The sequence below is a fragment of the Apis cerana genome, linkage group LG1 (genome assembly GCF_029169275.1).
Source record: "Apis cerana isolate GH-2021 linkage group LG1, AcerK_1.0, whole genome shotgun sequence".
Lineage (NCBI taxonomy): Eukaryota > Metazoa > Arthropoda > Insecta > Hymenoptera > Apidae > Apis > Apis cerana.
The window spans coordinates 4,652,787-4,680,017 of NC_083852.1; the positions used below are offsets into that span (position 1 = coordinate 4,652,787).

At 24.7% G+C, this 27,231-nt stretch overlaps 2 protein-coding genes across 13 annotated transcripts in view; one reads left to right on the forward strand and one right to left on the reverse strand.

The window, feature by feature from the left end:
* Positions 1-67: 67 nt before the first annotated feature.
* LOC107994927 (phospholipase A1 member A) lies at positions 68-15,854 on the forward strand. Of its 5 annotated transcripts, none has more exons than XM_017052090.3 (7): positions 68-1,002; positions 11,616-11,724; positions 12,747-12,895; positions 13,510-13,767; positions 14,126-14,317; positions 14,959-15,127; positions 15,249-15,854. In XM_017052090.3, exons 1-7 carry the CDS (start codon positions 969-971, stop codon positions 15,361-15,363), a joined length of 1,026 nt encoding a protein of 341 aa, XP_016907579.1. In that variant the 5' UTR covers positions 68-968; the 3' UTR covers positions 15,364-15,854. The 5 variants fall into 5 exon arrangements, with proteins under 5 accessions (XP_016907579.1, XP_061934498.1, XP_016907576.2 ...); XM_062078514.1 differs by having other exon boundaries at positions 13,510-13,764; XM_017052087.3 differs by lacking the exon at positions 68-1,002 and adding an exon at positions 9,676-10,063.
* A 4,076-nt stretch (positions 15,855-19,930) lies between these two features.
* LOC107994944 (synaptotagmin 1) overlaps positions 19,931-27,231 on the reverse strand; it is a 28,314-nt gene continuing 21,013 nt past the window's right edge. For 5 of the 8 annotated variants that reach the window (XM_017052128.3, XM_017052126.3, XM_017052127.3 and 2 more), the window contains exons 7-9: positions 27,016-27,192; positions 26,587-26,838; positions 19,931-24,885 (exon numbers count right to left, since the gene is read on the reverse strand). In XM_017052128.3, the coding sequence (XP_016907617.1) occupies positions 24,691-24,885; positions 26,587-26,838; positions 27,016-27,192 (624 nt within the window). In that variant the 3' untranslated portion in view covers positions 19,931-24,690. The remainder of the gene's footprint in view (positions 24,886-26,586; positions 26,839-27,015; positions 27,193-27,231) is intronic. The other 3 variants (XM_062078712.1, XM_028665196.2, XM_062078694.1) reach the window with 1 other exon arrangement.

Genomic DNA, 27,231 nt, shown 5'->3' on the forward strand with positions numbered 1-27,231 from the left:
AATTATCGAAACGTCAATATTTTAACAATGAGCTGGCGAATTCTGATAATTAATGCATTACTCGAAAACGCTACTCTCTATGAGGCGTTGAAATATGAGAAAGGCATTAATAAGTTTATTCAGGTACAATTCGTATCATAGATGAGGTTATGTTACTTAAGCCTTTCAAATTTAAATGTAATCACAAATATACGGATCCTAACAGAAACGTATCTGAAAATATATGAAAGTATTCATAAGAAAGTGATAAAATGAAAGTATTAGTATGTTAAGATATAAAGTACTGTAGGGCTCTATTTGTTGGGACCTGATCTCTTCGAGTGAATTCTCATCCTGCGCACCGACAAGAGAATCCTCCGTAAAATTGATAACCTCTTCAAACATATTTTTCTTCATTATTTTATTTGAGATTGAAATCATAGATTACTCACAATATTATCTACAAAATTTTAATTTTATTAATATGGAATAGCATATTATAATAATATTTTGAAATTAAAATATAGTATTTATATGATGACCTATTCGTGATTTTTCTGAATATAGAATAATACATATATTAAACAAATCATTACTGAAAATACAAAATATAAAATAAACAGAATTTATCTTTAACAACGAACAATTAATATAATCTATATTCAATGAAACTCGATTAATAGATTTGTAACACAATACAAAAATAGAATAAAGCAAATAATAAATTAATCGAGTATTAATCGAGTTAAATCGAATATAATCGATTCATAATTTTTATTGAAATCGCCACTAGAATGCGCTCTTGAAGTTTAGATAGTTTACGCGTGATGTACAGTAAACGTTGTTTGAAGAGGTTACACAGTTTAGCTATCACAATTTAGAAATTCGTGAATATGTCGGTATGTTACTCGAGGTTTCTTGTGAATGTTGAAATGTTTCTTGAAAATGGTGTATAGACGCTATCGAGATCCTGGAGTTTTTTTAGAGCAATGGTGCCACGGTTCGGATACATCGAGTTCTACTGTACGTATTTGATGAAAGTATATCCATGAAAGTTCGAACGTCAGTTCGAGAATTAGGAATATGTCGCGTTATTATACACACTATATTGTCCTAGGTGTTTGTATTTCATATTATTACACAAACATATATTCATATTTGGGCATTTACACAAACACACATGGGCATTTACACATATACACAATATACGTACAAAAAATATATATATATTTCGTTACTAAATTCGAATATTGTTAGGGATTTTGATCATCAATTTCAAAGAACAGAATATATACGTGTTGAGAATAAAATGATATTTAATTTATTATATTGTTTTATGATTGAATCGTAACGATATAAATGTATATAAATCGTACGTTGAAAAATATAACATACAAACATCGATCGGTCGTTTATAAATTGAAATTAAAATCGAAATAAGATATTAAAAAATTATTATAGTTAAATCAAATATTGTGAAAAGAGATATATTCTTTATTTCATAAACTAATTTTGTGATTATAAATATAAATAAAATAAAAATTTATTTCATAACAATGTATACATTAAATTCGAATTATATCTATATCTAAAATTATATAATCATAATTATATATATTTTTATTAGTAAAATTTCATGTTATATAAGAGAAGTTTGATAATTTTGATATTATATAATAAATTCTTCGGAATTTTATGAAGAATATAATAATTGGAAAAAAAAATTCTTTGATATATATATCTATATCAAAAACGATCGATCGAAAATTCATTATACATGTCAAATCAAATCATAAAAGTATATAAAATACTGTATCTTTATTATTCGAAGAGCCCTTTTCGTTGCCCGAAAATTCACGAGATTAGTCAATTTGCGCGATATCTTTCTAAAAAAATTATAGGCATATAATATGAGATATTATATATAAATATACAACTATATATATATATGTATATATATATATATACATATATATATATATACATATATATATAACCAATAAATACAGATAATTTAATGCGCTAATTGATGAATAAGATTAGATATATTATACATTTTCTTGATCGTGTGTCATGATTGTAATAAATATATACATATACACATACGCACATATACATATGTATGCATTGAGCCCATGTTGCATTGTACCATCTCTTAAGCTAATCATATTAACTCTTTCGTATCAAAATTTTTGTATGATAATATCAATTCTTTTTTGTAAAATAATTAAAATAATATTTTCTATTATAAGTTTCAAAAAAATTAAATTATTTTGCAGATTTTTATTCATTTCTTTATATAATATTATATAATACTATACTTCTTATATATTTATAGAATTTTCTTTTTCTTTTGTCCATTATATTTTTTCTATTATATTTTTAGTTATAATTTTTATAGTCTTTGGAAACAAGCACGTGAAGAGATTTTGATAGAAAAGCAATGATTCTATAATTAATATAAATTTCGATATTTATAAACAATGTGTAAATAATATAGTATAGTATTAACTGTTAATCTTCATAAATATATTAGCACACGAAAGAGTTATTACACAAAATATCATATGTTATACTATATAATATATAAAATAATATTATATTATTATATATACGCATATATATGTATGTATGTATAGTATATATCGTTGGAGGCAACGTATATGGCGATCGATAATCGAAAATAATCGCAATAGACGAAAAATTTGCTAAAAACGAAATTAAAAACAACATTAAAAAATGTTTTGAAAATTGCTAAAGATTAAAAATTCGCTTTGAAATAATTTATTTTTTAGATATTTCACGGTGTTGACAATAATATTTTGTAATTCCATGCACTTGTTATAATAATGCAACAAACTAGTATTTTTATGCAATTCATTGTTAAGATTTTTCAAGAATACGTTAACTCTTCGTTTATTTTCAAGACAATAATTAAAAAAAGAAATACAAAAATCATAATTCTAAGACAATAAAAACGATTTTCCAAAAAAATTTTAAAAAAATATAATGACCAATAATCAATTTATAAAACAATGAAAATACATACATGCCTATAATTTTCTAAATAATTTATTAAACCGTATCTTAGTAAGCTTAATAAAAAAAATCAATTACCAGCAACTTAAAAAATTTTTCATGTCTTAACAAGAAAATTATATTGACAATAATTACTTTTATATCTTATTCTATTATATATATATAGATTTTAACATTAGCAGTTATGCGAAACGAAGAGTTAACAATCGTTACATAAGCTTTTTTCTTCAGTGCGTTTTGAAACGCAAAAAAATATTTTCGATTGATTTACATAATAATAAATTAACATGTTTCAAAATGTTAATTTCAAAATTTATTAAATGACAAGGTTCTTTAAGATCGTGATTAAAGCTTTCTCGTCGAACACTATATTTGACGATTTCGTATATTATGTTAAAATCGTTATGCTGTTGTAACAGTTTCTGCCGGGCATAATATTACCGACAATACCGACAGGTAATATCAGAGTCACGATTTACTTACTCAAGAATAATCAGTATAATTATAATAATGATACGGACAATATAATGACAAATGTATTAAAAATACATTGACATTTCCGTGGTATCGCCTTCGTTCCGCAGTTCTTTCATTCGGTGAAAAGCCGGAAATTCAAATGACATGCGTTCTAACTGCACGCAATGTAATGCGCCATTATATTTACTACTCAAACGCCAAGCGGAACGATTTGTCATTACGTTAGCGGAAGAAAGTAGCATGTTTAGTTATTATCAAAAAACGTGAAAGTATCACATTTTAATTAGTGATAAATATTCTTATCAAATGTATCGATGATTTTATATCTGTGGAGTAGAGTCAAATTTATCTTCTAATATAAAATTATAGTTGTCTCTTAAAAAATCAAAGTAAGAATGACTATTTTTTGAAATATTATATGATATTTAAGAGAGTTTGAATCAGTTTGTAAATAAAAAACAACAATATTGAAAAATAATTTATTTATAATATTTTATAAAACGATATAAAAAAAACGAATGAACGAATTGAATAATGAATAAACTATGAATAATTTTGATAATACATACATATGATAAAAATCGAATATGATAAAAAGCAGAAATAATGAAATGGTGATTTAAGAAAGACCAAGATACTTATTGAAATAATAACATTATTAAAATATTAATAAAAATTAAAGAAATGAAATTAAAAAAAATGTAGCTTATTAAAATATATAATTTATTAAAATAATTACTATTAATTATGAAAATATAAAGACTCTAAAATGATAAAGTTATAAAAGTAATAAAACATAAGATGAAGGAAAAACTACTATTTTAAAATATTAAAAATATTTAAACAATAAAATATAATGATATAGTTCAAATAATATTTTATATCATATAAAAATAGTATATGACTCTACTCTGCCATAATTTGGATTTTTCAATCAAATAATTTGGATCTTTTTTTTTTTTAAATCGTGACTCACAATTCAGTGCTACGTCAGACATATATTATATACGCTATTGTATCGAAGTAGTAACTGGCCTAACGTTTATCCGTTTATTAAATCGAAAAGTGGAGTTGAACTGGAGATACACATTAACTATAATCACTACGAATGATACGTAGGATAAGTTATAATGCTGTTCGAACAATAATACTGATATATTTATATAAATATATAGCTCCGATAATAATTTTATGACAATAAAGAAAAACAAAAATACGGGGTGAGCCGATCGCAGCGCTCTAATATACTGAATACGAAGGGAACCAATTGTTTCTGGATCTAATTACATTGGTAAAGCTGGAATACCGTCAGATGGAGTTACATTGTACTTTTTGAACACTATTATGATTAGATCTCTAAATATCGCGCTTGCTTTTTTCGGTGCATCCTGTATCATTTTAAATAACAATTAGCTTTACATATATGTATAATCAAAAATACTATCTATGCAATATTAAACGACAAATAAAAGAAAATTGAAAGTCGCATTGAAATATGAAAATGATATATTTCATTATGTTTTTGATTCAAAATTTTAATTAATGGCTATTCACAAATATTAATCAGGAGAATATTACATTAAACTTGTATTATCATGTTATATTATAAAAGAATATTTATTACCAATAATGGATATAACATTATTAAAAAAAGTTTAATATCATAATAATTAGTTTTTATGAGTACAATATTTATGATCTTATAATATTAATATTTTTAATAATTAAATTTAATTAATATAATTGTTACTTGTTATAATTTTTAAATTATTTTTTCTTATTTTAAATATTAAAAATTTTTAATATATTTAAATTTTCTACAATAAGTTATAAAGTACAGTAAAATATTTTATTGTTATATATGTATCTTGTTATATTTCTTGTTAATAGATACAAAAATATTTTTTTTATTCGTTCTAATAATTAATATATTATTTATAATTTTACATATTATTTATAGAAAATTAATTATAATATTTACAGATGTAAAGCGACAAAAAAACTATTATGTAAAAGCAAATGTCTTGTAGCAACACATAGTTATTCAAAGCATTTAATACTTATTGGTTTTATTTTTTATCACTTATAGAAAAAACAAGCATTGTGATGACTTTAATTATATAAAAAAAATTTTCATAATTATTCAAGTATCACAGAAATAATTTTTGATTACTTTGATTCAAATACGATTTAAAGAGCCGTATATAAGAAATTGACTAAGATTGTCTGATAAGCTTGCTACGTTACTGTATTCGGGCGCAATTGTAGATGGCGTGAAGTTCTGGAAATGCTTGAAATATATATTATTTATTAATAAACGTGAAAGTATTAATTTTAAGTAAACTAAATCGTAATATACGCTATAAAAGATAATATACGATATATTTAAAAATATATAAATATAAATATATATATATAAATAAATAAAATAAATATAAATATACATTATATGTATATATTGTGTATGGCGTGTTACATGTTCCATATACACATATAAATATTATGTATCGTTATATATACATTTTATAGATATAATTCAGATAATCTCGAGCTACATTTTTCATTGATTTTGTTTTGCGAAAATAATTTTCACTTATTAATACCGACAATAAATGGAGGAAGCAAATATAACAAAAATAATATATATATATGGACAATAAAATAGAAATCTTTTAGAAATATATATGTTAATGTTATGCGAGATTTCGTTGTAATATTCTTGTGCTTTCGATTATTTTGAAATCAAAAACAAGTTATGAAAATACTGTTACATGCAATAATTAAAATATTTTATTTAGTTATTTCTGAAATTAAAATTTTAATTTATTAAATTTTGAATTCTCTTTATTAAATTTTTATCAAATTTGAGTTTCAAATTATGTTAATTTATTCAGAATAATCTTGAAACTAATAATATTAAACATTAATACAATTAAATATTGACAATTATATTATTATTATATGTTATTTTAACTAAGTTTATTGTAAAAATTAAATTTTTTATTAAAACATATTTGTGTCAAAAAAATTACTTCTTTGTAACAAACACGAGTATTTCACGAAGAAATATTTAAAATATTTTTATCATGGTAAGCTTCTTGGGATTTTACTGTTGAATTTATCTATTATTCATTGTTATTATATTTTATATTTATCAAATATTAAAATTATATAATTATTGCAACTATTTCATATGAAATAATTTACCCTTATATAGATAAAACGAAAACATATTTGTCGCATTTTTCGAATAATGGCAGATATATTAAAAACAATTTTTTGTTTTCTTTTTACAAAATAATGAAATGAATTCGTTTTATCTATAGAATGTGGAACATTTTCTTTAATTATCAGAAATCATTCATTCCACATTTCTATAATATGTATGATCATTAATATTGTTAAGAGAATAAATTTAAATATAAGATAAAATTAAGAAAAAAATTTGTATATTTACATTCATAATGATACATTAAGATTTAACACATTATTGATCAGCAATGAGTATTATTACTAGTGTATGTATGTTATTAAATTATTATGTTATTAAATTATAGAATATTATAATATTATTTATTGTGTTGATAATTATATTAAATTATATACAAATAAACTTATTGGAATCTATTGAATTTTTTTATATATCTGTGGAAATAGTACAAAAAGAGAGCACAACAGAGCTGGTCAATAATATGTTAATGTTTTTTGCGAAAATTTATTATCAAGTTAGATTCATAAATAAGAAATGATTATATTAATAAGTTGCTGATTATAATTTTTATAATTTTATTTATCATATCCATGTTAATATAAAATATAAATTCTTAAATAATATCTCAAATTAAATAGACAGAAATGATTCAAATAATTCAAAATTTTTAAAAAATAATTGCAATATTTTAATTCATTTTAATAAAATATTTTTTCCTAATCTTTTAAATGGCAAAATATAAATATTTTGTTTCTTTAAAAATGATAAAACATTTGATACAACTATTATCAAATACCGATACATTTTAATTTTTATAATTATTCTATTACCCATCTAAATGTCAGTTTTGTATTTCTCGCTGTCCTGTACTAGTATGGATGCATGTATGGACGTGCGTGTGTACATACACATACTTATATATGTATACGTATATATACATGATATACATATATATTATTATATATATTTCAATCGATCCTAGTATATCGAACTGACAATATTAAAGTTGATCAGACTTATGGTTTAATCGACAATAATATATTTGTTAAGGGCATTCGAAAACTAGAGTTATGCATGAGTCAAAAAGAATCTGCTCTTCCGTGCTGTGCATCAAAGTACACAAGATTTTAGAATTAACAATCTATTTACACGCTCGATCACTTTTCACGTGCTCCAGTGTATTTTCGATTAATGTATTATCAACGAGTTGTCATGTTGATTTAAATTTTTAAAAAAAGATTATTTTTAAAATTATACATACATATATATATATATCTTATTATTTTTAAAATTTTTAATTCTCATAATATTTTTAATAATACCAATGTTTGTGAATTATTTTATTATTCGTCATATTTAAAGAATTTTTTTAATAGTAGTAAAAATTTTCAAATTTTATCATCCGTTTTGAGGATTTGGCGCGAAGTTCAAATTGTTAATATAAATGCATTTTTTGTTGATAATGCGTTACAACGTCGGCACCTAATAATATCGGTTTGAATGTCTTAAAGTTGGAAGATATGTAGAAATCAATTGTCACGTGTATCATTGTCACGTTTTGAAGAGTTGAAGGCTATTAAAGATTCGCGATCATGGCATGCCCTATTATTAAAATAATAATCGCGAAAGGATCGATTTTCAGTGTGAAACATTATCTTCTTCTCTCTTTTTTGTGTCCATTAATCTTAAATTTCTTAAAGATAATCACTAATTCGCATTCTCTTATAGTGGTTTCATAATTAAACAGAGAAGAAGAAGCGATAATCTTAATATCCCATGGTGAGAAATTTAAAGAAAATCTATTTTGACTGTTTAAAAAAAAATAGCAGGCCTGTTCTATTATATACATGTAGCTGCAAGTTAGAATGAAAACAAAACCAAAAAAAAAAAAAAAAAAAGAATCATTGTTACACACGCCGATAAGGTCTGGTTTGTTAATAATTATTATAACAGTAATTATGTAAAATATGTATGTATACTGTAATTTTGAGTGTATTATGTAATTAAAAAAAAAAGGATAAGAAATACTGATTATTGATAATAAATTATAAGCCGATCTTTTCAAATACTCAATTTTCTTTCAGACGATCAAGTATAATAAAACACGGATCAAGGTTATGGTATTTATGTAGCTTTTTAAAGAAAATTAAGATCAATATATTAATTTTTTTCGTTAGTTTCAATATTTTTAATTTTTTATAATTATTTTTTTATTTAATTAATTTTAATTTTATTTTTATTATATAGAATTCCACTATAATCCTGAAATTATTGAATTTTGTTCAATATTCTTTCGAAGTCATCGAATCTCGATTATCACGTAAAATTATTAGATCTTTTATTATATAATTTATATTAATAGTAACGAAATACAAAAAATTCGAAAATATAATCCACGAAATTCGACATTCTCTATAATAAAATGTATGAAAGGCAATGACTTAAAATATAAAAAGTCTAATAATTTTTGAGATGATAATATATAAAATTTAATAATTTCTAAGATGTAGTATACAAGATTCAATAATCTTTATAACAAAATGTAAAAAATCTGTTTGAATAGATACACTGGATGGATTAAGGATAACGTTGGTAATTTACTTTTATTTAATTATATATTTCATTTTGCTTGTTTCTTAATAATTAATCACGTTTAACCTCTCGAATTTTCGAACTTACAAAACTTCCTATAAAACGAAACTTTCCCATCAGATTTTTCAATCAGATAATCAGATAATCAAAATTATAAAAGTTTTGAAAAATGAATCGAAAATAATGGCATATAATGTTTTCCCGGAACTTGAAAATTTCAAAAGTGCAACCTCTATTTATATATATTAATCTATGTATCCAAACATTACATTTTGCCAGACATAGAGGGCAGTGAATGAAGAAAAACATTAAAATAAATATATCAAGTTTCGTAGCATGCAAAAGAAATGAGGACTCTCAGTAGTGGGGATGACTACTGACCACTTACGTTGCAAGTTGCTTGCTTCGAGCAGTTACCCAACTTTTACTGTAGCAAATACTTCATCGATATATTGCTCGTACGAGTTTGAAATAACGAAAAATGTTCCGCGGTGCATCGCGTGTACGATCACACGCTCATGTAAAATCGGAGAGAAGCTATTCAACACGCTCGTGACTTTCTAAAGTTCCTCTCTGGGGGAACAGTTGTATTACTACGGTGACTTTACATGTTGCAATCAGTCGAGAGAAGCGGCGGGAAGCACTTTTACTAATTTTTCATCACCGCGTGTCTGAATGTTATATCACAAACCTCGGGAGTGCGGGAGATGGCGGTCAGTGTCGTGAGATACCTCGTGTTCGTCCTCCTTGTTATGCTGAAGTATCGTAAGTATTTGATTAATATGAAAAATTCTGATACTTGGTTTTGTTGACTTTTATTTAGAAATTTTTACCAAAAAATTATTAATTGAAATCATATCTTTTTCAAAAGTTCTCAGGACAAATTTGTTTTTTTTTATTTGATTCGTGAATTTTAATGACAATGATTTCTTTTATATATTTTTCTCAAGCATCAGACTAAATCAAAATTAAAATGAAAAATGATCTGTGATTTATTATATTTTTTTGAAATTTGAAAGAAATTGTTGGTATATAATTTCCAAACTTACAAGGAATTGAAAAATTGAAAAATTAAGAGAAATATTTAAAAATTTAAAAAATCATTGTTAATAAATGTTAATTGAATTTATTTAAAACGATGAAATATAATTTATAAATGTAATTTAGAATAAATTAGAAAAAAAAGTTTAATAATTTATTAAATATATTTTACAATAAAATTTCGAATATTTGATTAAAACGAATTAGTTTTTCTTCTTTGATTGATAAAAGTGATAGAATTAATCTAATAATCATCCATTATTATAACCATTAATTTTTTTTTCATGATTATAAGAAATTTGTGTGCACATAAATGCATTTTTCAAATTCGTATTTGCTGTTTGTCATTTATATTCATTTATTATTCAAAATAAATTGTTTAGTTTATTGAATTTTTATTTGTTTCGATCTGTGTGTAATTTATAAAGTGTCTTCTAATAAAATTTAGTGATTTTATTTTAAAAAATCAATTTATTTTTTGTGTTTATGTAGTGCTGTTCAGAATTTATTAAATTAATCTGACAACAAAAAATATTGATAAAAATATATATATATATAAGAGATTGTATGTGTATAAATGTATTAAAAATGTAAAGAATTAAAGAAAAATATAATAAGATATCTTTTATATATATATTCAAATATATTATAAAATCATAATTTGAAAAAAAAGAAATACAAAAATAGAAAAAAAGATTGCTAATGTCGATTATCGACCAAGATCAATTTATCAACTGTTGTAAAAAGATTGCAATAATAATAATTTAATAGTAATTTACAATTCAAATAATCAAAAAAATATATATATTTATTTATATATCGGTATTTAGTTCACTAATCAAAGATCAATATTCAATGACAAATTAAAAAGGAAATATGTCACCGTCATATTCTGTGATATTTAAAGAATAAATATTTAAAACATTAGAATTTTATTTTTTTTTAATGATTGTATTATTGTTGCAAGAATATATTTTAAGTCTGGAGAGAAGTGATAAAAAATTAATCAGAATTATGAGACAACCTTCGTCTATTTTTCAAGTTTTTTATAATGATTGTTTCTTACAATTTATTGTTGATTTTTTTCAAGTTTTCAATCCATAATGACTCAGTTATAAGCTATGATTAAGTTATCATATTCATTTTTAAATGATTTAACATAACCTAACCTAATCTAACTAGACATGCAAATGTAATTCTTGTGAAATTCAAATCATTTGAATAGAAAATGAGAATAAAATAAATTAGGATCACTAATGTACGTCTTTTTCCTTAGATTATATAAGTGCAGAAACAACATTTAAGGATCTATTTAATAGTACCTCATGCGCGAAACCACCCTACGAATGTCCACATCCCCAGATTGAATTTTATTTGTACACCAGGTAAGTTGTATTTAATTTAAATTTGAAAATTAATGTAAAAAATAAAAATAGGAAAATAAAAGAAATGTTCATTTTTATTGATATCAATTTAACATAATTATATATATATATATATATATATATATATATATATATATATATAGTTTTACGCAGATGATACAATTGCAAATTTTATTTTATTTTTTTTAATTTTATTTTACTTTTCATTTTGATTCCATTCGATTCCATTCCAGCATGAATCTTCAGTAAAAAAAGAATCACATCAATATTAAATCTTCTAACTTTTATTGAAATTTCTCATTTATTTTTATATTTGCCTACGGTTCCTAACCTCACTTTTATTCAATGTTCGAGAAGGTTCAATTTGAACTAACATGGACATGAGGAAGGATCTCAACATAAGACTCTCGATTTCAAGATCATGATCAGTCTCGCACTGAAAGTGGCCTCGTTTCAAGGTTCACCTTTCTCCAGGAGTTATAGGCGCCTTGGCACGTCTTAAGAGTTACTTTTACTCACTCGCATTTTCTTCTTTTGTCACGCTTGTTATCTCTTTCTATTTTACCTTATTTGAAAGCGATAATTAAATGATTCTATAATGTTGCTTCTGTTTTTTTAAAATTCATTTTACTTGTTTCATTTGTTGTTTCTGAATATACTATAATATTTATTTAATTTTTTATAAAGATACTTATTAATAATAAAGAAATATTAATCGGTAAATCTTATCATTGTAATTTGGAACAAATATTGCAATAGCTGTAAAATTTATTTCAAAATAATGTATATTAAAATTATAAGGACATTAATATATCTTTTATACAATTATATATATATTTAATCAATATACTCTAATATTTATATTGTTAAAAATACTTAACCATTTGTTTGAGTAGAATGTGATTTCCTTTTTTTAATCGAGTATGTAATTTTTTGTTCCTTTAGAAAAGTCTTTTAGAAAGGTCATTAAAATATAACTTTCTTACAATAATTGTAACATTTATATCTAATTTATTTTACAGAGAAACACAGAAAAAACCTTTACGCATAGACGTTCGCAAGTTTGATTCACTTTATTATTCCAAATTTAATAAATCGCATCCCACGAAAATTATTATTCACGGTTTTGGAGGAGGAAGAAATTTAATACCAAGTCCGGATCTTCGAAAAGGTAGTTTTTTAAAAAATTAAAATTTTTTTTAATGTATAATTTATTTTTTTTAAATATTACCAATTATCATTATATATTATCAATTATCAGTTTTTATAAATTTTAGATATAGAATTATATATTAGGTTACAAAATATATTAAATTAATTTATATTTTAATATTTAAATTAAATAATTTTATAAAAAACGTTTCTTATTAATTCACTGAAATGTATTTTCACAGTAAAGAACGACGAATTTCAATGAAAGTTTTATCATGTGAAAGTTTACATCTCATTTTAATTCTATTCGAAATATTATTAAATTTTATTTAGCATAAGAAAAGTGATAATTTATTTCCTGTATTTAATTCATTTTTTTATAATAAGCATAATATAAGTAATAATATAAATAATATGCTCATTGTTTATTATTATCATAAATCATTAAAATTAATGAAATTATTTATTATCAAAAAAATTAATGTTTCAAAATAATAATAAAAAAATTTTTTTCTATTATACATAAATTAATCATATTAAAGAAGGATAATTATATTATCATTTGTTTCGTTGAACTTCTTTAGCGGAGATTAATAATTTGAATATCTGGATGTATGAAACTTTCGATTTCAGCATATTTCACGCGAGGTAATTACAATATTATAATCGTCGATTATGGTACGTTAGTACGCGAGCCCTGTTTGTCGCAAATACAATGGGGCCCAGATTTCTGTTCACGATGTATTGCTCAATTGGTAAGATATTTGAGGGATCATCCTCGAGGAACAAGAGTGGAGAATATACACGTACTTGGATATAGCGTGGGCGCGCATATAGCTGGTCTGATAGCGAATTATTTGCCCGATGATAAACTTGGAAGAATTACAGGTAGTATGTGCTATTTAAGTTTTTAAAAACTTATAAGATAATTGCACAATAACGAGACTGTCGAAATTTAATAATGTATAAACACATACGTATATAACAACGATTCGATAATAGATGCAAATGCAGAATTATATCCCCATTATATAGTTCTTGAAATAGTATTGGCTGGGACGAGTCTATATGTTTCTTTACACGTGGAAAGTAGAAATATGGATATCATCAATAATTTTTACTTCGCAAACTTTTTTTTAATTGATCAATTAATTTTAACGATTTACCAAAAATAATAAAGTTGGTTTATTTACTGTACAAATTTTTTTTTCAACTTAAGTGAATTTTTATGCCCGTAACATTCTATTAGGACTCGATCCTACGATATTTTTCTACATGAATGGAAATCGATCGATGGATTTAGACGAGACGGACGCGCATTTCGTCGATGTAATTCACACTGGTGCTGGAATTTTGGGTCAATGGGGACCAACCGGCCATGCAGATTTTTATGTGAACGGAGGCTCCAGCCAACCCGGATGCGCAACATATTCCTTGCTTCGTAAGTAGAATCTTTTAAATCTTTTTTTTATTTTTCTTGTATATAAAATGATATCATTAATATTAAAAAGCACGCAAATATTGAATTAAAAGCAGTAATTATCGTAGTTATTTACTTAGTTGGTTGATTTCTAAATATTTATAAATCTATTTATGAGTTTCCATGAAGAAAGTAATTAAAGAGAAAACGATCGTGTTGAATAGATGAATAGAAACAAAACAGTTTTTTTTTTCAATCTTCTCGATAATAAATGAATAATATTCATTCTAAAATTTTTTAATAACAATTCTACAATTTCTGTTATTTTTTATAAAAGAAAAAATAATTTTTTTTAATTACTTATAGTTATAAAAAAAAATATATTGATTAAATTAAATTTAGTTGAAACTTTGATAAACACCGATCTTCCATGTACTTTTCAAAATTAAAAATCAATATTCTTTTAATCCTTTTCCATAATTTTCTGAACGTTTAAAATTTATCATCGGAAAATCAGACCAACATTTCTCTTGTTGAATCGATAAAAAATGATTGCGGAAAGATATATATATATATAAGAATTATTTTATCAGTAGAGAAAACTCTCTCTACAGGACGGATGGTCGACTGTAAATGAAATCAGTGAAATGTTTCGTCCGCAGAGACGCTGTCATGCGATCACACAAAAGTGACTCCTTATTACATAGAATCGATCACGACGAAAGTAGGGTTCTGGGCAGCTCCGTGTGGAAATCTTTTTTCTTACCTGATCGGCTGGTGCAATCCGAAATTCGAGGAATACATACTGATGGGAGAAGACGCTCCGCATACGTAAGCAATTTTTTTTTTTTTATAATTAAAAAAAACTATTTTTATATTTTTATTGTTTTATTCTTATTTATTAAATTTTTAAGAAGAAGTTAATAAAATTCGTACACGTGGAATGTTACAGAGCACGAGGCATCTACTATCTCTCAACAAACGCACACAAACCATACGCCCGCGGCCTTCCCGTAAAAAACCAACGAACGACAAATCGGAAACGATCGTCCTCCCACCAGTATTGAGCTTATTGAAGCAACTGATTAATATAATTATAGAATAATTATAGTACAAGTATTTGTTATTTTTGTATGGATCGTACGACGTGTTACGTTTGAATCTGTTGTTTCTTTATATATTTTTTAATTAATTTTTACGTAATAAACTATTTTGCTAGGCAACCTACCGTGAATAACCGCATACCATTGGTAGCTGATTCATGCATTTGTTCGTATTCCATATTATTATAGTCTTCCAAGAACTTTCACTCTTTCCAATTCTAACAATTCTATGTAATCATTCATTTGTTTCATGACCATGATTGTTCCATATTCTTGTTAATTTTAAATCTGGCTTTTTTTACTGTCACGGCTCGTTGTTTTCTTAAATGAGGTGAATGCAAGCCGGACTTCGACATATTTTATTTAAAATATTGAATTATTTCATCTACTTTATTAAACTTTATTTAAAACTATGTAACTATATATTTAAAATCAAGTAAATTATTTTTAAATTATTTATTATTTGCATTAATTTTATTACAAAATCTATGTATGATAATGTTGATGAAATAGAATCAAGAACTATTAAAGAAATTATTTTCAACTTTATTTTAATTGATTAATCAAAAATAACATTTAGCTAAATAAGATTATATATGTAAATAATTATTTTTTATATATTTTATTCAAATTATGCTTGCAATTAATATATATTGTAATATTATTTTGAAAGTAAGAAAGGAAAAAAAATTGTTAATCAATTTTCTAAATATTTCTAACTATTTCTATTTGAAACTGTTAAAAAAATGTATAAGAAGAATGTTAAAACAATGAGTTTTTTTAACATTTCATACTTGTGAATCTATCTATTAAAGAATTGATATAAAATCCAAGAAATCATATCCAGCAAATTTTTATACAATTTTTTTTTGACCATTCTTTGCTTTAAAATTTTGGGAAAAGAAAAAATAATCGGCTATTATGAATTTTATGTTAACAACAATATTTATTACATAATAGTTATGATATAATAATAACTTCTATGGATTTACAGTACACTGTCGCGCTAAATCTTATTTATGTATAATATGCAATGGAATGATTACAATTGTTAATACATCCACATTTCAAGCTTTTGGAGGCATTCAGGGTTTCGTTTGTTTTTCAAATTGGCTCGAATGCAATGTATATAGGGAATGACTCCCTTCATCTACTCCATATTTCGCATTTTCTCATTCTCTCTTTCGCTCGCTCTTTCTCTCTCACTTTCTCTCTCTTCCTTTCTCTCTCAATAGAGACGATGCTTCAGTGCTATCATATCAATCGAAAGTAAAAAGATCGATCACGATCCATTGATATTAATTTATTCTCAATGAGCATCGTCTCAAAACATAAGACTTAAAATTTATATATTTATATATAGATCTGCATTTTGTATAGATCAGAGTGTTAAAAATAAATTCTCTACATTTTTCGGTGGACAACGTAGGATCTACGGTAAAAAATGGACAATTTCGCTTGTTCGATGGAAAATGACAAAAAAAATCAACCTCTAGCGCAGAGTCTTTTTTCTTCTGGGAGCCAGAACGATGCTTCAACAACTACAACGAGCTGTGCGTTTCATAATTTTCTTACTTTTATTATTTTCATTATTTTTTCTATACTATTTCTTGCACTAATTTTTAAGGTTAAGTTATCTTGGATTAGTATGTCCTTTAATCGTTGTAGATCAATTGGTACGTTTCATTGATATTCTTTTCTTTTCTTTTCTTTTCTTTTCTTTTCATTTCTTTTTCTTTTCTTTTCTTTTCTTTTATTATTCTTTTTGGACCCTTTCGTGACGGTAATGTTTATATAAGAATGTTTTATGCATTTTGGAATCCGTGTAAATTGCTAAGAGATAATATATGATACAATACCCATTATAAATACAATTATATAGCATATTTAATTTAAAAGATGTGAAGCAGTTAAACGTGAGATTCAAAGTTTAAGTCTTTAGAATAAAAATCGTACGCAATTATTTCTATATCGTGGAAACATTCTTTCAATTCTTCTCTTCCTCTTTTTTTTAGAATATTTTTTTCAGTTAGATTTAAGTATGATACTAGATATGAAGTACTTCGAATTTCGTGAGTATTTTAATGAGTTATTTATTTTTTCGTTGATGTCGATTAATATTATCGAATGAAAAAATGTTATGAATATATAGAAAGTAATTTTTTTACTATTATTAAAATGTAATTTTTTTATCTACAATGAATATATTTTTGAAAACCGTCCCAAAAGAGTTAAAGAAATTTATTATATTATTACTAAATGTATCTAATTTTTTTCTTTCTTTTCTTTTTTTTCTTTTTTTTTTTTAGTGACGAATCAACGGTGAAAAGAAAAATCTAAAAATTGAATAATATACAATATAATTCTAAAATCGTAATAATTTTTCTTTTTAATTTTATTTTGATGATTATTCATATTATGCTGTGGCATCGTTCTACTCGCGAAGAAATAAATATAAAGAAAAAAAATAAAACAAAAATAATGAAATATATTATTATCAGATCAAATTAAGATCTTTATAAAGATTCATTATATTTTTTGTTTTTTCTCTCTCTTCTTTATTTACAACATTTTTTTCGTGCGTTATGTATTATATAAACTGACATACGTTCCTTGGACATTTTTTATTACCACTAACATGACAATCAGTACGTTTATTGGTTGAATCGACAATCTCTTATTATGCGGGAAATTCAAAAAATTTGAAGAACATAAGCCATCGTTATATTCTTACAATTGCTTGGAAATGATCATGCTCGAAAGACTGGCGCTTGTTTTATTAAGAATTTTCAATTAATTATAAATATATAGTCGTTTATAAATATATAGAAAGAAAAAACAATTTTCAATTACGTGTGATTTTGATAATTCATGAGTGCTAATGATGTTACTAATAATGTTATGTTTTCATCATTAAAACAAAATTTATTATTAATAAAAATATTTAGAGAAGAGAAACATGATAAATTATGAAGAAAAATTTCTATCAACGATAAAAATAGTATAAAAAATTGAAAATAGAATTTGAATATTTTAAAAATAATAAGGAACGTAATGATTATTCGAAAGTTTAAATGTATCTTTTTTATGAATACTACGTAATGTAGTTATACACTTCGTAAAAAAGCACAGGCATCAAGGTCTTAGGCACATGTGTTGTTTGCTCACATATCATTGTAAATCCATTTTCAATTTTGCCGAATACTTTCGAGCGTGTTTCAGTCACCTAAGCACAATGCTGAATTTAAGATCTTTTAAAAAATTCTTTTAGAAGACATTATATCTATAAATAATCATTGATTAATAAAAAAAGTTCTTTTAAAAAAGATTATTTAAAATATTAAATATTAAATAAGTAAAAATAAGTCATTTTTCAATAAAATTACTTTATTTCCATTTTATAAGGAAAAGAAAAATGCAAACTTGTTTCATTAAGATATAATAAAGACTTAATCAAACAAAATTATTGAATTAAAAACTTTATAATTAAAGAAATCAGTCATATACTGTTCTCTAATTGTTTTTCATTAAAAAAAATGAATTATTCAAAGAACGATCAGCATTGCATCGAATAGAATTTCCTTGAATATTACTTTCAACACTGTTCGATTCCTTAAATTTTTCTTTAACGTACACAATCGTGAACCTGCTCAAATCGATTACCATTTCTCATCGATTCGAATGTTTTCCGTTATATTATTATATTATATATATATATATATATATCGTCATGTATACGGTCTACTCAATTAAATCACTATGCGTTGCGTATCATTCTTTTTAAATTAATTATTATTAATATCAATATTATTATTATTTTTCGCAAGGTTATGTTATGTTTATTAATAAATTGCCAATTGATAATTTTATTTTTATCTAGAAATTCGTGCCACTTCGATAATTGATATCTCTATTGTGTTTCTTTTTCTTTTCTTTATGTATGAATATGTGTATATCTATTAGTATTATTTTAATATTACGTCCAGAACAACGACATCGATCGATTGTCATCAGTAGCGCTACATTCGGAAATTATTTCGAAAGCAATGAAAGTATTCCATCATATATTTTCATCTTGAAAAGTAATTATAACTTTATTATCGCATATTGCGAATTCTATCGTCCGTAATTTTTCACATGATTATGATACATTGAATCGTGTTATATTCAATTCGATTATATCGGTAACATTTTTGTTTAATTTGATTCCGAAAGCTGTTAGCAATTCTTTTTGAGGTTAGTCACGATTAATATTATTCAATGAAGCTATCAATTAGTTTTTCAGATAAAGATCACCTATATTATATATGAAGAATTAGAAAATTCATAAATGTTTTTTTGCAACTTCAGAATAATTTGTCTAAATGTTGTGAATTAATCAAAGAGAATAAAAATTTACGAAAAGATAATGAGTTTACGTAAAAATATTCAAAGTCTTTCAGTCAGTTATTCCGAATCAATTTTTTCTATTTTTAATATATTTGTCGATTAGATAAGATATAATAAAAAAATATTAATAATTTCAAAAAAGTGAGTTAAAAAATAACATTATATTTCAGTATATTTTGTTATATAGAATTTCAATTATAATTTGTTTAAATGAAATTATTGTATCATTCATATTTTTTCAATTTTACATTTCACTTAACATCTGTATATAAAAATTAAACGAAATAAATTTATGCAATACAATTTATCAAACAAAAAGAAAGAAGAATAACATTCGTTCTTCGCATATAAAAACGCTCATCGTAACTTTTCGATCGATGTCGGATTCACGGCGTTTTTTTTTTTTTTTTAACAGTAAACCCCCTTTATTTTTTCATTAAAGGTTTTAAGTACAATGCTGCAATAATAACATGATTCGAACATGCTATTGATAATCGTTTATGATAATTGGTCCTGAACAAATGATAGAACCAAGTTTGGTTAAGTGTTAGCGATCATATATTTTAAGTGCCATTCGCGCACGATAAGAAAATTATATCCCAATCTCGAATCCAGAGAAAGATTTCAACATTGGGATCAAGGAGAGGATTGGAATGATATATCTGTGAATTTTCTCTACATTACAACTACACTTACACATCTCTATTCTACATTTTCTATTACTATTATTTGTAATGATTGATTTTATGTATATTAACGACTGTTTTTTCTAGATTGCACGTGTGAATTAATGTGTACCACTTTGCCGACTGAAACGCTGTTATAAGCGGTGCCATGAACTATCAAACTATCAATAGATAATCATCAGATAATATCGAATCGCTATTTTACATTCGCGATTCTGTGAACTATCACTAGAATAAATCTTTGTAATATTATTTCAGCGTTTCATGGATATCATTTTCTACATTACAATTGAATGGTATATAATTAATATTTTTAATCATTTTAAAAAGTATAAAGACAAAAGCAATTCAGATCGGTATTCAATATTTGACCCATTAGTGTATGTACTTTTTAAGTCAAATATAATACAATTTCATATCAATACGTTATATATTTATTATAATAAATTTTATTATAATCATCGACTTTATCGGCAAAGTTGTACGTATATGTTATTTCGAGTGACTTAACATATAATATGTAGTATTTTGCTTTCTGGACTAAATACTTTAATCGGCGATCGTATTCTGGCATCGAGTCTTTTAACGATCCATTTAAGGATCCAAAAATGAAAGTCAATTATATAAGAAACAGTGATGTCATCGATCTTTTTTTTGTTTCTCACATATTAATTTAATGTTATATTAAATTTACATTAATATAATAAACTAATAAATATAATAAAATTTAATTTAAATCAAATATTATAACATTAAATTAATCATCAACAAAATTATTCAATTTTCTTCGCAAATAGTACATACGATAAACAAACATAAGTTTAAAAAGTTAATCTATTCTTAATTTTATATGCATTTTTAATTATAATAGTTTTTATTTTTATTTCATTTTATAATGTATAGAGAATTAACTGAATATTAAGGAAGTATTTTTATTTATTCGTGACACATTATTTTCTGAGTTTAATAAGCTGATGTTGCTCGAAATATAATGCAATTAATACTTAATCTTAACGAAATTTTTTTTACCTTAAATTCCAAGCAACACCAGTTTGCTTCTTATGTTAAATATCATTAACAATCGATAATTCGTTCGGGTTTTCGTATTATAGTTTATGTAATATAACTGATATATAGCAAGTAAACGTATATCACTGGAATAGCTTCAAAATTCTGGAAATGTATGAGAGAGAGATTTTCTTCTTGTTTTGAAGAAATTTTTACTTCGATATCGATCTTTATATTTTTTTTTTTCTTTGTACACATCTCGTGTTTGAATTCAATCAGGTATAACGTCATAGAATTTTATAACGATTATGAAAAACATAATCTTTTACAAAATCTTCGAATATACCTGACATTCTTTTCACGATACATTTTTTTTTTATATATAGTTAACATTATTACTTATATTGTTAGTAGTGATATTGTTACATGATTATTTGAACTTGATTGCGTGCAAATATTTTTTCTTCCTTGTCATTGTGTGAAACGTAGAATACATGTACTATGCTGAACGAACATGAAATAAACAAACATCGAATCATATTGAGAATTAAATAATATTCAGTTATTATGATGAATGAATGGACTTAATGATTATCAATTACTGAAATGTTCATGACATGATATTTACAAAGTTTTTTTTTTATGCATCTTCGATAATGAGGGTGATGGGAGAGAAAGGAGAATTGGAAAAAGCGTTAAGGCCCGTTTACATTTAGGTATTTTTTTTTCATTCACTATAAGTCACAAACTATATATAGGTTGCTATCGATTTAGACTGATGGAAACGGTTATCTCATCGATATATGTTATTTTTCTGAATTTTTTTTTATTAATGTGTTTTTTCTTTTTAAACACGTATATATTTATTAATCCGTTTTCCTTTTTTCAGTCGAATTCGTAGCTTTCAAGGTCAACGATGCAATAAAATATATGAATTTTTTTTTTTTATAGCAGTCAAACTCAGTTAATACTGTATAAAGTCAGTTTTCTAACAATTGATTTTTATCTTTTTTCAAAGGATACATATAGTATATAATATATATATTTGTAATGATAATAGTAATGTTTTGTAAATCTTGGGACGTTCTTGTAATTATTTCGTTAAATTTGGTTTGAAACGTATTATAGAATGCTTTCTTTTCGAATTATTTTTTTTATCAATTCCCAAAATATATATAGAGAACCACCATGGACTCGTCACTACTCTTTTCTTTTTTTTTTTTTTTTTATTTAATTTTTTCCTTCTTATGTTTATTATTTAAGAAATAATTTAATGAAACGATAACATAAATTATACATTCGATAGGCCCGTTATGTTTCGAAAAACAATAACATTATCAGCATATATAACACGTGGTAAATATATATAATATATATATACCAATATGTTTACAATTTCACGTACACGCATATGTATACTTAGAATAAAGAGGCAGAATCGCGGGAAAATCAAACATGCATATCAAATTAAAATATCAAAATGTTTCCCGGCACGTTTGACTTTATCCAAAATTCCGTAGATTCAATTTCAAAAACTCAACAATCAAAACAACGAAATTAATTATTCTTAGTTTAATTCGCAAAAAAATTGTCATTAGCATCTATCGATTATAACAATTTTATCCATAAAAAACAAGTAAATTATAAATTAATACTATAGTAAAAATATTATAATCGAAAGATGCTGTTATAACAAAAACTATCGTGACAATATTTTTGCGAATGAAACTATTAAAGTTTAATTTTTTGTTTCGCACAAAAAAATTTTGAATTTTCCGCCAATCTGTTTGTTCATTTCGATCGATTGAATTCCCTAGCGCAGTCAGTATAAAGTTGTTACTGCACGAAGATATCACGATCAAAAGCATTGACTTTTTTGCAGGAAAATAATTCGATCATAGTTTTCATAATGTAAATATGTAGCTCGTTTATGTAATTCAAGCAAAACAGAATATTAATTAAATATTATAAAAAGCTTAATCCGTTCGTTTAAAAAAAATATAACTATAAATGTAGTTTAACGGATAACAAAACATTTAACTTCGTAACCATTATGTGTATCGGTTATGATGTAATCATAACCTATAAACATGAATTTTTTACATGAAAAGGATTATTGATTTATACATACAAAATACCATCAGCAATTTTTTATAAATAAGATTGTACTGTACTATTCACGCAATTCAAGATAAGTATAATTTACACCGTATACATTATATGTTTATATATATATATATATATATATCTTTCGTATACTATATACATAGAATATATAGCACACATTTATATGTTCCATATATAAATATTTAATAAGATTAACAGTGTCAATATAGTATATAAACATTTTATCAAATATGCTTTTAATTAAAACAACGAAAAAGAAAACTATTGATCGGAACTCGTATATGGAAGTTGAAACAACGTGTTTTGCAAAAAGTATTCAATGCTTTATCTCGAAATATCTTGAAGAGGACGCATTTACTCAAAGTTTTCATTCAATTGTTACATCTACAGAAAAAGGTATGATAGATAATATATAATATATATATATACAAGACGCTACACTCCATGAGAACATATTATTATATAATACTAAAACGTTTTTGGTGGTATTTTATTGTTGTTTAATTTAATAATAGATTATTAATAACTACTAAAGTATTCTCTTTGTTTTTCTTATTTTTCTTTCATTCTATTCTACTCTCTTTCTCTCACATTCTCTCTCCCTTTCGCTCTATCTTTCTCTCTCTCCCTCTCTTTCTCTCTTCATCTATATCTCTCATTTTTATTCTCATGCATGATTATTTCTCGAATAAAATCTCGATCAACATTACATCGGGGAGATCGTTGCATCCCATTTCTATCTATTTTAATCTTTCTTTTTTTTTTATTTCTTACTGCACATCCTTCGTTTTTTTCTTTGTTCTTTTCTTTCATAAAAAAAAACCTGTATTTTTAAAAAGATTCATTGATATATCGTTCACGTTGGAAAATACATATATACATATTTATATATAATATATGCCTATACATATTATATGTATATATGTATATACAGTTTATAGAACGAGGCAAAAGCAAACGGAATGGAACGAAACAAAAAATTTAAATAATAACGCTTTTGTACATTTGTTGTATCTGTTTAGAACCATTTGGTATGCATTACCTGTTTTTTTTTCTATAACGAACTTTTCTCAACGATCTCTTAGTCCTTCTTGTCGCCGTCTTCGGGGTCTTTAAGCGTGTGCCATTGAGCGATAGGACGTCTCGGGGATGCCAACATATCGGACCAGTGTCTCAACTCTGTTCCACTCGCGTTGTACCCCAAGACGACCTTCCCAATGGGTTCTGATGTGCCGATACGATCGTAATCGACTACCGTGACAACCAATTGCACTTTCTAAACGTGAAATCACGCATTAGTGCACACAGTCTCTTCACGGAAATATATGTATATTTTTTTTGTTTGTTGCCATAACCTCCGGATTGTAATGTGTTTATAAAAAAGTTTATTAAAAATAGAATATTGAAAAATATGAGTATATAAATGTAAATGTATAGGGAATTTATAGGGAATTTATGATTTAGGAAACTAGTATTTATTAGGAAACTAGTACTTTAGAAAACTAGTCTACAAAAGATTAAATATGTAGTAAAAAAGATAGCTGATATTATGATATGATATTTACAACGTAGAATTTTTAATGATTTTTAATAATAAGAAGAAAATTTTACTACCGTTTAAAAATTTGAAATTACTTACTACTATTATTTGATATGAAAAATATTTGCATCTCTTTCTTAAATAAAGAATATATAAATTTCATTATATTTTGAATTACATATATAAAATATATGTAATAGAGATCATCATATACAAACTCTTAGAATTCATTAACTTGACTTTTACAATTATTATATATATTTTAAAATTATTTATTGTTAATTCTCTTTTTATTTATATTTAATTTTATATAAAATTGTAAAAAATTGTGAATATTATGAAAAGTTAATGATAATACATTAAGAAAAAACAAAGAAGAAGAAAACTAAATTATTTTTCATTTTTACATTTTATTTTCTTTTATAAATAAATATTAAAAGTGAGCCTAAACTTTTAAGCGGTAATATATGCAAGTAATAAGCAAAGCTTGTTTAATAAACTTACATTGTTTAGTTTAAAAAGGATGTTCCTTCTTTAGACACGTCTGACCTTCGATTCAAAGAGCATGCAAAGCGTTTAAGCGTAATTCTGAAGCTCATATGTGAATAAAATGACAGCATTTTACACGATATTACGTAGCGAATAATATAATATTTTAGCACACGTTTTACAATCCGAAAGTATGACATTTAAAAAAAATTCATAGAAATATTGATCCCTTCATAAAGCTGTTTTAATTCCTTTTTAAATAAACACAAGATTTTTTTAGCCTTTCTTTTTATTCAGAAATGGAAGTAAAGAACTTTTTTTATCTATTTATAGTAAAATTGCTTTCTGGAATAAAAATAGTGCGCATTATATTGTCGATACCTTATGAAGAGTTTTTTTATTATCACATTACATACGGATCATTTATTCGTGTTTTCAGTTTACGTTTAAATCATCCGTTTGCAATGAATATTAAATATTTACCAAGTATCTTATACTAGAAGTACAAAAAGAAGTAAAGAAAAAAAATTATTGTCGTGAATTTTGTCTAAAAATTAATTTAAAAGAAAACATGACTAATTAATATTTAATAAGAATAATAAGAATAATAGAAAAATGTTGAAGTGTACTGTTACCTGTGTTTGTGAACTGTGTCAAACGAGGAGTACCAAATATGTAAATTGATGTATATGAAATTTAATTCTAATGCAAATTTTTACTAATCAAATTTAAGGAATATATTTAAATTTGAAAAATATTGTAATTATTATACTCATAGTTTTTATAAAGAATTACATTATAAAGAATCATTCTTCTACTAATTTTTTAATTAATATATCTCTTTAACAAGATTGTAAATTAATTTTTTTTTAATTCTACAATTCTACCAATTTCGTATACACCAATTTAATAGATGGAGGATCATAAATAAATTTTAAAGATTCGTACCTGTATCTGTTCGAAGGGTACCTCAAACGTGAATGATTCGTTGTAATACGGATTAAGAGTGCATTTTTTGATAGACGTTTTCTTCTTCTTCAACCTTTTGCCATTTTGCATCAGAGCAATTTTTACATAAGGATCTGATAAACCACCGACGTCCATTTTTTTCAGATTTTTCGCTTCCAAGATGACCACAGTTAATTTACCAGCAGTGGGCACGTATCGAAGTGAGAAGCAAATATCACCTAATTTGTTATCCTGTAATTAATTTGCATGAACATTAATTCCCACGAGACTCATGTTTTAAAATAATAATTTTAAAAGTATCTTAGTAATTTTTTTTATGGATTGCATTAATCAATACATAAAGAAAATACGTGATTTCAGAAAAACAAAGTTAATCATTCAAATTTATACACCATCACCCAAATTTACCTGACCACCTTCACCCTCGACACTTTGCAGTTCTCTCCATTCTTCGATCGTCTGAGCCAGATCGACTTGGCATAGCGGAACCTTAACCTCACCGATCTGATCGTGTTTGGAGAACCTATCGAAGTCGAAGATCGCGAAAACGAGAGTTTTGTTCATCGCATCCGCATAAGGTACGCTCTGCAAATCAAGTCCCTCGATCATTCTTTGAAAAAATAT

What these genes read in the sequence shown, in the direction of transcription:
- LOC107994927 (XM_017052087.3), top strand. Translation starts at nt 10,006, where the DNA reads ATGGCGGTCAGTGTCGTGAGATACCTCGTGTTCGTCCTCCTTGTTATG. An exon ending in AAGTCCGGATCTTCGAAAAG is followed by an intron (nt 12,896 to 13,509) that starts GTAGTTTTTTAA and finishes TTTCGATTTCAG; the next exon opens with CATATTTCACGCGAGGTAAT. An exon ending in CGCAACATATTCCTTGCTTC is followed by an intron (nt 14,318 to 14,958) that starts GTAAGTAGAATC and finishes TTTCGTCCGCAG; the next exon opens with AGACGCTGTCATGCGATCAC.